The sequence below is a fragment of the Sceloporus occidentalis genome, unplaced genomic scaffold, assembly GCF_023333645.1.
Source record: "Sceloporus occidentalis isolate IW3139 unplaced genomic scaffold, rSceOcc1.0.p SCAF_9, whole genome shotgun sequence".
Taxonomy (NCBI): Eukaryota; Metazoa; Chordata; class Lepidosauria; order Squamata; family Phrynosomatidae; genus Sceloporus; species Sceloporus occidentalis.
Genome location: NW_028316989.1, coordinates 32,436,051 through 32,448,526, shown reverse-complemented (window position 1 = coordinate 32,448,526; position 12,476 = coordinate 32,436,051). Strand labels below are relative to the sequence as shown.

The following is a 12,476-nucleotide window of genomic DNA, read 5'->3' as shown; positions in this document are numbered from 1 at the left end:
AATGCTATAGTTGGGGAGACTGTTCTGTGCAAATTTCAGTGCGGCACAGAAAACACCATTCCCACACTGGAAATATTTCAGTGCAGATTGTCTGTTCCAAAAGAAATCCATGCTGTTTTCTGTGAAAAGATACCATGCCTGTAGGCAAGGCTTACCACTTGGATAAACTCATAGGATGAAAAATACCTCTGGGTAGCAAAATAAGCCCCTTTCATTTTGTTTCAATAACCAAATATGTATTGTTGCATAGTAAAACAGAGTTAGATTACATGGCAAAAGAAAGAGCCACACGGCCAAGTTCATATATCACAACACTCAAAGAAAATCTTTGTACAATGCAATGCCCCAAGTTGTGTCACCTTTCCTTAAAGTCAGTCAGTGACCGCCATGAACTCTCAAATGTCTTCCATTGCCTCCCATCCAAATATTTATTTTAAGTGTTTGCCTTAGACAGATTTCTTTTCAGTAGCGTGCGTTAAACATATTGCATACAGTATGGTATATTGTATATTAAGTACTGGGTTCTGCGTTGGTCTGTAGTGTTGTGCTTTTGTTTTGGAAAATCAGTGTTCTGAGGCTGAGCCATTAGCAACACATTGACATTTTTATGCTGATTTCTCTCCTATTTGCACCAAAGAGATGCTTCTGGAATGTTATTTTTTTGGAACTACAACTCCTTGAATTCTCCAACAACCAAAGCAGCTGAATACAGAAGTCGAAGGCTTTCATGGCCGGTATCCATCATTTTTTATGGGTTTTTGGGCTATGTGGCCATTGTTCTAGACGAGTTTGTTCCTGACATTTTGCCTGCATTTGTGGCTGGCATCTTCAGATGTCCTACTCTTGCAGGCTCTTTGGATGTCATACTCTGAAGATGCCAGCCACAGATACAGGCAAAACATCAGGAATAAACTATTCTAGAACATGGCCACAGAGCCCAAAAAACCCACAAAAAACTATGAATACAGAACCCTTGATTTGTTCAGTGTTATTTAAAAGGCATATCTTTACAGCTCAGCCCCATACAAATTAGACACTAAGTTTCTACAGGTTGTTGCATTACAGCCATTTGTAACTACAAAAAGGGTAGCAAAGAAACCAGAAATGAACTCATCCACAGCCATGAGTCCCACATAGTCCCCCCATTCCCACTGGCCTTTGGTACTATTGGGCTAAGGTAGATGAACACAACTTTTTCTTCAGATTTGGGGTGTTCTTTGTCGCAAGGGTTGGCTTTGGGCTTGCTGGCTTGGATGTCATTCTGGAGCTGATCGGCTGGATTCTCTGAGCTGGCCAAAGCGACGTTGACCGAAACCTCCCGAGACCCAACATCATTCAGTGCCTGGCAAGTATAAAAGCCTTCATCAGCTTTGTTGAAGTTGGAGATGGCCATGGAGCCATTCTTGAAGACCAGGAAGCGCCCGCCTTTGTTCTGCTTAGAGGTCACACTGGCAAGCACATTGTCCCCTTCTGCTTCTATGTTTGGCCCATTGATGGCTACATTTTGAGCGGCCGTCTGGATTTTCCACCTGATCTCCGGTGGTGGTTTACCCACAGCACTGCAGTGCAACAAGAGAGTGAGTCCATCATGTAGCACACTGTTGCCCATACTGGAATGGTAAACTAACTGGACTGATGGCAACATGCAGTCCATTTTCAAGGTCTTCCCAAAAATGAGACCTTTCAGATGTTCAGGAGCAGCACAAGTAATAGACTCCTTCTCTGGGATCGAAACTGTGGTGTTCTCCAACCATTTCTTCAACCACCAGCTCCTGCAGGAGCAGTTCAGTGGGTTGTTGTTGATTTGCAACTGGGACAACAGAGACATGGAGTCAAAAGTGCCCTCAGAGAGGACAGCAAGCTGGTTGTTGTCAAGCCAGAGGGCCCGCAAGTCCTTCAAGGTCTGGAAGGCTTCCAGAGGGACCTTATCCAAACGGTTGCTGCTGAGCTTCAACTGCTGTAGAGCTGTGAGGTTGGACAGGTCTCCCCAAGGGAAGGCCCTGATCTGGTTGTGGCTGAGATCGATGGCCCGCAGCTGCACCAGAAATGCAAAGGTCCCCCTAGCAATGGTACTGATCTCATTGTATGACATCCAAAGAGCCTGCAAGTTGGTGGAATCCACAAAGGAGTCTTCTCCCAGAGAAGTAATGCTGTTGACTGACAAGGTGAGGGTTGTTGCATTGGAGGGCAGGCCAAAAGGGACAGCCTGGAGGTCTTTGTAAGAGCAATCAACAATATGGCGGCCATATTTCTTCTGGGCTACACATCTGCACACTTCTGGGCAGCACTGGATCTCTACAAGGAACAGTGGCATTAATAAGCAAAATAGCGGACCCATTGTTCTGTTTTGATTTCCACTGTTGAGCTGCAAGAGAAAGGGAAGACATTATTAGTCAGAGCCTTGTTGGTATCTTCTGGTACCCTCAGTTGGGTAAAAAAAAAAAAATCTCAGGAGCTATAAGTACTTTCCAATTCTTTTTGTATTTGCACATTCATGGGTTTGCATCCAGTCTCTTTCTCGGGACATTACAGGTTGCTTTCCCTCCTTTCCTTCTCTTCTCCTCCTTCCAATTATATGTGATGCCATGTAACATTTCAGAAATTGATTTTCAACTATTTCATGCCTTCCAGATGTCCGAATTTGTCAGGGACAGTCTTGCTTAGCCCCAATGTAGGCTCAGCCCATTTTGAAATACAAGATGGCTCTCTGATCTACAGATTCAACCATCCATGGCTTGAATTTTTTTTAAAAAAAATCCAAAAGCAAACCTTGATTTTGCCATAAGGGCCACTGTTTTACTATGACACTGTATGTCCACTGTAATATCCATTATTATCTTCTGAAAGGAGAGCATCACCATCAATAAGGCCATGAAATCCAGAGACTAAAAGTACCAAATTATACCATTGAAAAAAACAGTCAACTACTGTGAGTAGTGGGGGACAATTTTCTGACCCTAGGATACTCCAGGGGCTGCATAGATTGGTCAAAATGCCCAGAACAAAAGAAAACCTGAAGCAATCTGATGTCCATTCTTGGTCTGTTTGATAATAATTATAGCAACTTACTTAAAACTTGGAAGCGAGTCTTCTGGAGGCTTCACCCTTCCCCCCCCCCCCCCCCCAGAGAAATAAGGAAATTTATGGGATCTGGATAGTGTGATGGCCACAAAAATAACATTGGATGGTCACACTTTTGTCCACCCTGTTGTAAACAGATTTGGAACCAGAAGGTTAAGCGAAAGAGGTATAAAATGTGGTCATGGAAAGTGACAGTGAGGTGAACCACAGTTTCTATCAGGGATGGCATTAAGACATACTGGAGCCCTAAACTATGCCAAGTTCAAGAGGTTCGTAGCAGATGCTAACCATTATGCAAAACTGGAGATTTGTTTTTAAAATATGTGGATTTTTAGAGGGCCTTCATAATCTAATGCCCTAAACTGTCACCTACTTAGCATGTGCATAAATCTACCACTGGTCTCAATCCAGCCTCAAGAACATTTCCTACATACCACTGACAAAATGTCCTCTAAGGAAAATAATGAATGCTGCTCTGGCTGCGTCTCTCTGGCTGCAGAGACATGCCTTGCTGAAAGAGAGAGCGATGATCGCATCTCTAAAACAGGAGAAAAGACCTCATCAACCCACATCAGGACATCGTGCCATAGCAACCTCCAAGTCAATTCTTGATCTCACTTTCCCCAAGGTCAGTGAAATCATCCTGAGTTGATCCTAAGACATGGAGTTTTTGGCCCAGGAACAGGCCATTGGTAGGCCATGATCTGGATCCAGAACTCCATTCTCAGTCTTCTGGATGGCCAAATGAGCTGCAGAGGGAAGTATACTTGTTTACCTTCGGAAAGCAACCATATTCTGGAGTGTTCACCCACTATAGTCTTTATGAAACCTAGTGGCCACTACTGCTAATGGGATTGAGTTTTATTATCAACAAGCTCGCCCTACCATTAGGAAGAAAATGAGGCAGCTGATTCTAAATGTCACCAAAGGGCAACAAATTTACACCAACATCATCCTCATACCATAAAGAAGGAGATGTATTTGTGGGATATCCTTTCTCATGTGCCAAAGTAATTTAGTTGGCTTTGGCTACTGGGCCCCTTGACTCTGACATCTAGGAAAGAAACCATTTGCTGTTCTGGCTCAGTCAGCAAAATGTCATGGGCCAGCTGTTTACCAGCTGCACAAAGATGAGAAATCTGCAGCTTCATTTCACAAAGGCAGAACTAGCAACTATCCTAGATTCAGGACTAGACTACTGCAATGCATTTAATACCAGTCTGAGAGTCAGCATGGTGTAGTGGTTTGAGCATTGGACTAAAACTCTGGAGATTAGGGTTCAATTCCACACTCAGGGATTAAAAAAACACTGGGTGACTTTGGGACATTCTCTTAGCCTCAGAGGATGGCATTGGCAAATCCCCTCTGAACAAACATGCCGAGAAAACCTTGTGGTAGGTTTACCTTAGGGTTGCCATAAGTCAGAAATGACTTAGAGGCACACAACAACAACAACAACAACAACAAGCCCTCTTGATGACCAGTCAGTAACTTCAGAAAGTTCTGAAAGCTAGAGTCACATGCATACATCCTCATTTCCCCAGTGTCTGCTCTACTTTCTGAACAGCTTCTTTGAGCAGCATTGTTTCAACTAAGAGACTCTGGAAACTATGTTCCCATTGCTGTGTTTGATCATCAAAGCAAGAAGATGCCCTGAAGAGCTTCCAAAGAGACACTGGACTGGACCACTTGAGACTGGACTGTAACACACAAGCATCACAGACTAAAAAACATCCTCCTCCTGCTGTCTCAAGTGGTGATATTCCAGGACCATAGTCCCCTCCCTTTAGCTTTACTCCTCAACCAAAGTTCTTGAACCCTTCATTGCCCATCAGCCCCAGCTTAGCCATAGTTGAGAGATGAGAAGGCTAGTTGTTATTTATCAAAAACTGGAGGGCCAAAGAGTCGCCCTTCCCTACACCAGAGATCCTTATTCTACTACACAGCCCACCATACAGTGCTAGGTCATAATTGAGGGGAATGCTTTAAGATGGATGCAAATTATGCAGCCTTCCAGATACTGTTGAACTGCAATACCCAGCATTCATCACCACTGGGTTCTCTGGCTTGGGCAGCTGGGAATTGCACAAAATCCTTTGTTATTGTTGTGTTCCTCCAAATGATTTTTGACTTATGGTGCCCCTAATGTGGGTTGTTTTGGCAAACTTTCAGAGGGTGGTTGCAATGGCCATCCTCTGAGGCTGAGAGAGTGTGACTTGCCCATGGTCACACAGTAGGCTTTTATGCTTCAATAGGGAATCAAACCCTGATCTCCAGAGTCCTACTCCAATGTTCAAACCACTACACCACACTGTTTTAACACTAGATCAGATTGTTGGCCCATCTGCATCTGAGATGCCCGCAATGACTGACACCAGAACTGCACAAAGGAATCTGCCACAATCCTAAAGGGCTGAACTTACAACCCACTGTGTACAAGGCACAGACTCTGCAACTGAGCTACCAGCTTTCTATCCATTTTCAGTTTCTTCTCTGCCACATCCCCAGAAGCAGGACTTGGAAAAGTTAAACCTTTTTGGTAAACAGCTCCCAAAATCTTCCAGCCAGCTGCCTGAAAAATTCCAAGAATTGTTGACCAAAAAGGTCACTTCTCCAAACTTTGCCCAGAAGGCAAATGACACAGGTTTGGCTCCTCTTTCATTTAAGAATAGGCCCAAACAAATCATGTATTCCTGTTCTGAGACCACCGCCGCTACTCCCCTCCCTGTCTTGCGTTCTCATCTCAGATCTTTCTGGAAAATAATCAACGAAACAAAATACCCGCACAATTTCTTCCATAGAACTACTTAAAATGGGGAAAACTGAAAGTTTATCAGGTACCAGAAGAACAAGAAGTTTTAGTCTAAAACGTACAAACACTCATGCACAAAAAGACTTGCATATAGGGAAAAATGAGGGAATGAAACGTCTCCTCTTTCTTTTTTCCCTTTTCTCTTTTTTTTTTACCTCTTTCTGGGCTCTCTTCCTTTCTTCCTAAAAGAGTCTTCGGCCAGGAAACTGTGTAAACATTGCGCCGGGTTCTGACAGACTCACGCATTCCAGAAAAAAAGTTTATTAATAACAACGACCAAGCCCAGCCTCTGACTCGTCCCAGCGCCAAAAAAGTGGTTTTGATTTTTCACAGGCCTTGCAAAAAGGAAGACAAAAATGTGCCAAAGGTTTTCCTCTCTCTCTCTCTCTCTCTCTCTCTCTCTCTTTCAGCCTCTTGCTTTCTTTCCTCTTTTCATCCCTGATTCTCTTTCCTATACTTCTGGGCTGAGAGCTGCCCAGTGTTATGGATGGCCTCTCCAAACCCCCAGACTTTGAACGCCGTCAAATCCTTTCCTCCCTTCCTGTTCCTCTGAAATATCCACAAATGATTCCATTTGAATCATTTCCTCCACCCTGCCTTTTCCTTCACATGCACATGAAGGATTACATGCTTGCAAGAAACACAAGACGTACCCTTTCTTTATTTTTTTGAAAATACCCTCCCTAAAATGACAGAAGAAATGGATTCAAAAGCAAACATTGCAAGTTTTCCCGTCCTTCTTTTCTCTTAATAGGGCCACAAACCTCTTAAAGCTAGAGCCCATGGCAAAAACATAGCATTGAATGGTGGAATGAGCCGGCTTGCTTGCATCCACACCAAGCTGCCCACCAGTTATAGCCATCTTAAAACAAAGAAGACCATACTGATGTGAAGTCGAAGGCTTTCATGGCCAGCATTGATAGTTTTTCGTGGGTTTTTTGGGCAATGTGGCCATGCTCTAGAAGAGTTTATTCCTGACACTTCGCCAGCATCTGTGGTTGGCATCCTCAGAGAATGCTGGCATGGAAGTGAGCCAAGGTCACACAGTATATATATATATACCCCACTCTCTTCCATGCCAGCATTCTCTGAAGATGCCAGCCACAGATGCTGGAGAAACTTCAGGAACCAGCTCTTCTAGAACATAGCCACATAGCCCAAAAAACCCACAAAAAAAAAACCATGCTGGTTTCTTTATATACAGTATGTATTTTAGGAGAAATGTCTTCAATCTAAAGCACTTCAATTAGGCAGGTGAACATAATATGGTTTTGCTACCTCAATCACCATTTTATTTTTCTCCCCGTGTTTGGTCTTGTGAAGATCCTTTTGTAAATGTACACAGGAAATGTGTACCAATGTGGTGTCACCATCTGAGTGCAAGTCATACTTTCTTATCTGTGGAGAGTTTTAGCAGAGTAAAAACATATTGACTGTGTTAGCAAGTTATGGTATGAAAGGGTTCTGGTATGCCCAATCTCTATGTACAGTTGTGAAAGCTGGGCATTGAAGAAAGCAGATAGGAAGATGATCAACTCATTTGAAAAGTGGTGTTGGAGAAGAGTGCTATGGATATTGTGGACTGCTAAAAGCTCTACTGTCCAGATGTTAAAGAAGATAACCCTATCCACAAAAATTGGTCCATCACTTTGAATTAGATCCTTTAATGTATAGACTAGAACCTACCAGGAGCTGCCACTGATCCCAAAGAATAGTTAAACAAGTTACTGTATATACTCGACTATAAGTCAACCTCATGTATAAGTCAATGGCAGGCTTTGGAGCCAAAATTATGGATTCTGATATGACCCATGGATACGTCGAGGGGCATGTTAACAAAGGATGCAAATGATTAGGCAAAGAAAAATGATGTCAAATAATTTACAAAACTCTAAGAGATATATCTATTTGTGCTCATCCTGAAGGCCAAATGGATGAGAGTAAAAGGGATTCATGCATCTTTTAAGTACTCTGAGGAGGGATTAAGCTACCTTTCACCAAAGGATGGCTCCTTTTTTGATCAGAGTTAAAGTACAGTACTTACATCGGTCCGTGGATAAGTCAGCCTGGGTTTTTGGGGTCAATTTTTTGACTAAAATTTCTGGACTTATACATGAGTATATACAGTAGTCCTGCATTAAAGTGGCACAGGACAGAGTGGTCCTATTTAGGGAACAGGCTTAAGCACCTTGTTGTTGTTATGTGCCTTCAAGTCATTCCTGACATATATGGTAACCCTAATGTGTAAATTTACAGCGCTTTATAAATAAAGGTTAATAATAATAATAATAATAATAATAATAATAATAATAATAATGCGAACCTATCATGGGGTTTTCTTGGCAAGATTTGTTCAGAGGAGGTTTGCCATTGCCCTTCCCTGAAGCAGAGAGTGTGTGACTTGCCCAAGCTCACCCAGTGGATTTCAGGTAGGAACTGAACCCTGGTCTCCAGAGTCGTAGGCCAACATTCAAACCAGTATGCCATGCTAGCTTTCTTAAGCACCTTGACAGCTCCTTTTACGTTCAGACTAGAACCCAGGGCAGAGTCACCATTTCTCCAATGCGGAAATCACCAGCCTCCATCGGCTCCAACAGAGTCTACAACCAAACCAAAAGAATGACAAAAGAGTCCATCTTTTTCAGTTGCAAATGGAACATTCAGTTCATTGATCATTCCTAATCCATGACAGATTTTCTCTTCCACTTTTAGTTTGCTTTTTCCCCTTCTCTTCCGGCAGTGCACAAACTCACTTAATAATTCACACATTCTCCATCTCCTCCAGGCTGTGAAACACAGGGAGAAAAGTAAAATGGTGATTGTTTTTTCTCCCCCTCAATGAATAGCTGATGAAGCAAAATCGTATTAAGTCCACCTGGCTGACTGAAGTGCTCTAGACTGAAGACGTTTCTCCTGAAATATATATAAATGGTTTTCTTTGTTTTAAGATGGCTATAACTTGATGGGCAGCTTGGTGTAGATATAAGCGATCCTTCAGGGTACCCCAAACTTGGCTAATTTTTAATGCTTGAACAGTGTCATTCTATGCATGTCTTCTCAGAAATGTATACCACCAAGTTCAATGGCACTTATCCCCAAGTCAGTGAGTCAAGAACTGCAGCCTTTAGGACAAAATTCGCATTTTAAACTGAGTTCAGCAATAATATAGGAGTGCAGAGCAACAGGCATGGGCCAGAATCCTCTTGGGGACTTCCATCTTTGAAAGTGGACTTACATTTGCAGAAATTAGAATTGGGCAGTTAGATGATGTCCGTATCCAATAGAGAGCTGCTATTACATTATTACTATCTGGCAGAGCCAAAAAAATGCCCAATGCACATTGGTAACTGAAGCACAATGGGGACAAAGTGCATCACTTCCAATGTGCATCACTTCAGTCCTGATGTACACTGGCTACCAAAGTACATTGCTGGGGTCCCGGTACGCATCTTGGCAATTCAGTAAAAGGGTTTCTGAGCACCTCTGCTGCAGAATTAGGTATATGTAAAGTTTCATAACATAACGGGTCATGTAGGATTTCAGAAAACATTTTTCCCTGCCCATTTTATTTTCACAACTCTATGAGGTCGGTTAGGGTAAGAGATCATGATCAGGTCAAGCTTATCCATGGCTGGGTGAAGATTTAAACCTATTTCCCCTACTTTGAGAGTCCCAGTCTTCCAATCCCAGACTTTTGTGAGGGACTGCAACTCCCACTATCCCCAGTCACCATGAGCATAGGTCATGGTGGCTAGGAAGGATGGCTGTTGTAGCCCAAATACATCTGGAGGACACTAGTTTGGAGAAACTGCTCTAATACTTTGGAGGCTATTCCAGCCGAAGCACACTTGTTGCATCTTCAACAAGTCTACTCATTTCTAGTTACTTGTAGATGTATGTATGTATGTATGCATTGCCTTTCTACCAACAATGGAACTCAAAGTGGCTACCAACATCTTTAAAATCAATCCTTGGTGTGTGTGTGTGTGTGTGCGTGTGTGTGTGTGTGTGTGTGTGTGATATATAAGAATAAGGTTCCTTCGACATTCATATTTATGAGGGATGAGTTATGGGTGGCAATCTGTGCTGAATCAAATGCCAGAAGATATAGAAGCAGAATAGCATGGAAATGTTTTAATTGTACTGGTTTTTAAATGGCTTTTTAACACTTCAGTTTAAACTTGTTATAGTGTTGTTAATAGATTACTTCTATTTTTAATCTTGATTTTCTGTATTTTTTAAAACGATGTTCTATTTGTTTTAGTTTGTAAACCCCCTTGAGACCCAGTTTGATGATGATGATGAGGAGGAGGAGGAGGAGGAGGATTCTCCCAACCAATTTCCCAGTGACCATGCTGGCTAGGGAATGCTGGGAGTTATAATGCCCAAAAGTAATTTTCCTAGACTCCACGAAAGTAGTCATCAGTCAGAAACAAGTCAAAAATATGGGGCAAAACAGCAGGGCTGACTCCACCTTGACATTATGGGTGCATCTACAATGTAGAAATAATGCAGTTTGATACCACTTTAACTGCAACGGTGTCATCCTATAGTATCCTGGGAGTATCTTGTAGGGTTTTTTGAGACACCAAAACTCTTTGGCAGAGAAGGCTAAAAATCTTGTAAAACTGCAAATGCCAGGATGCCCTAGCTGCAGCACATAAAGTCATGTCAAACTGCATTATTTCTACAATGTAGATGCACACAGAGTGATTCAGTCAGCTCAGGGGGCAGATGCTGGGCAGCAGTTTCAAGATGCTGGAGAAATCACACACAAACACAAACACACATACTCACATGCGCCACATGGCACGCCTGCCTCCCACCCAAACCAACCCACTGTCTTCATAAGGTGGAAGATGCTGTGAATGTATTGAAGCAATATTCAAATTCTGCTCCATCTTTTCTACATCAGATGAACGGGAATACTTACCTTCTTTTTCCCTGCTTCAGGCAACAACACATTCCAGGCCAGCCTTTGAAAACATAGAAATAAATATTCAAAATTCTTGCTGTTGCTGTGTGCCTTCAAGTCATTTCCGACTTATGGCGACCCTAAGGTGAACCTATCACAGGGTTTTCTTGGAAACAGTTGTCAGAGGAGGTTTGCCTTTGGCTTCCCTGGAGACTGACTGAGTGTGACTTGCCCCAGGTCATCCAAGGGGGTTTCATGGCTGAGTAGGGATTCAGACCATGGTCTCCAGAGTCATGGTCCAATGTTCAAACCACTACATCAAGATGTCTCCACACCATACTTTTACCTGTGCTTCAAGGGGAAGCTGCACCCAAATCTAGCATCTCCTCCAAACTTGAATATTGTTTGTTGTTGTGTGCCTTCAAGTCGTTTCCGACTTATGACGGCCCTAAAGCAAACTCATCATAGGATTTTCTTGGCAAGTTTCTTCTGACAGGGTTTGCCATTGCCATCCTCTGAGGCTGAGAGAGTGTGACTTGCCCAAGATCACCCAGTGGTCAGACTGTTGTGGCCTCCAGAGGACCTGTTCAGGATCTGGCATGTCTGCTTCCCCAGACTCCAAATGGAAAGCGCCAGCACTGCCCCCAGTAGAAACCAATGTTGAGGAGGACAGCACTGTGTAATGGCCTCCAGAGGTCTGGAGGCTCAGGGTCTGGCACAGCACCAGTTGCCAAACAGAGGGCACCGGGAACCACCATCACCCCAGCAGTGGCCACTGCTGTGAAGGGTGGCACTGTGACACCCTCTGGAGGGTCCATTCAGGGTCTGGTGTGGCAGCTCCCTCAGCAGTCATGTCAGACTCCAAATGGGAGGCACGCACACACACCAGCAGCAGTTGCTGCTGACAAAGGTGGCACTACACCCTCTGAAGGGCCCTTTCAAGACTTGGCATGGTTTCTGTGCAAGAAAGAGAGGGAGGCAATAGCCTTTCTCACCCAACCAGTTGCTGTGAAAGTCCCACTTTGTGTCCAGAGGCAGGGCTTCAAAGTGTGGGACCAAAAGGGCACAGATCCCTCACTTAGCTGCCATGTGCCACTCTACTCATGAGTAGAACGGCACCTGGTGGGGATTGCACTCGACTGAGTATCATTACTGGAGTGTCACCCTGTGTGGTGCCCACCTCCCCCCAGTGACACCACTGCCACTAGATGTACTGTCCCACCAGGTATACACACCCTCCTCCGGGATGTCACCCAGTGTGGTCTGCATCCCCGCACCTCCCCAATGACCCCTCTGATTATCCCATTGAGAATGTAGCTTGAACAGACCTGTGCAAAGGTTGGCATGTGGTGAAGCAGTTGCAGGAAAGCTTCACCAAGTGCTTAGAACACCTCTGTTTACCTTACTGCCATGCAGTCTGTGCCAAGAACTCTCCATCCCTCCATCTAAGAAATGGGGTGGAGAAACCACGACTGTTTCAGTATCTTAATGCTTGTCTTCACTTTCCAGAGTGCCCCCAGAATATTCTGGGCCCAAATTCCCCCCCCCCCCCCTTGCTCCGTTTTGCTGTGAGTTTTTGGCTTTGATGGGTGGTGCCCAACCATCCTACTGATGCTGGGTGCCTCTTTCTGACCTCAGAGCAACCCATGCCCACAGTGGCATCACTGA

The 12,476-nt window shown here is 43.8% G+C and overlaps 1 protein-coding gene across 1 annotated transcript; it reads right to left on the bottom strand.

Moving 5' to 3' along the window:
• Positions 1–414: 414 nt before the first annotated feature.
• On the bottom strand, positions 415–6,349 carry LOC149307201 (immunoglobulin superfamily containing leucine-rich repeat protein-like). The gene is made up of 2 exons (XM_089537967.1): positions 6,049–6,349; positions 415–2,365 (listed from the first exon to the last, which is right to left on the bottom strand). Exon 2 carries the CDS (start codon positions 2,336–2,338, stop codon positions 1,076–1,078), a length of 1,263 nt encoding a protein of 420 aa, XP_089394093.1. The 5' UTR covers positions 2,339–2,365; positions 6,049–6,349; the 3' UTR covers positions 415–1,075.
• Between the last annotated feature and the right edge of the window lie 6,127 nt (positions 6,350–12,476).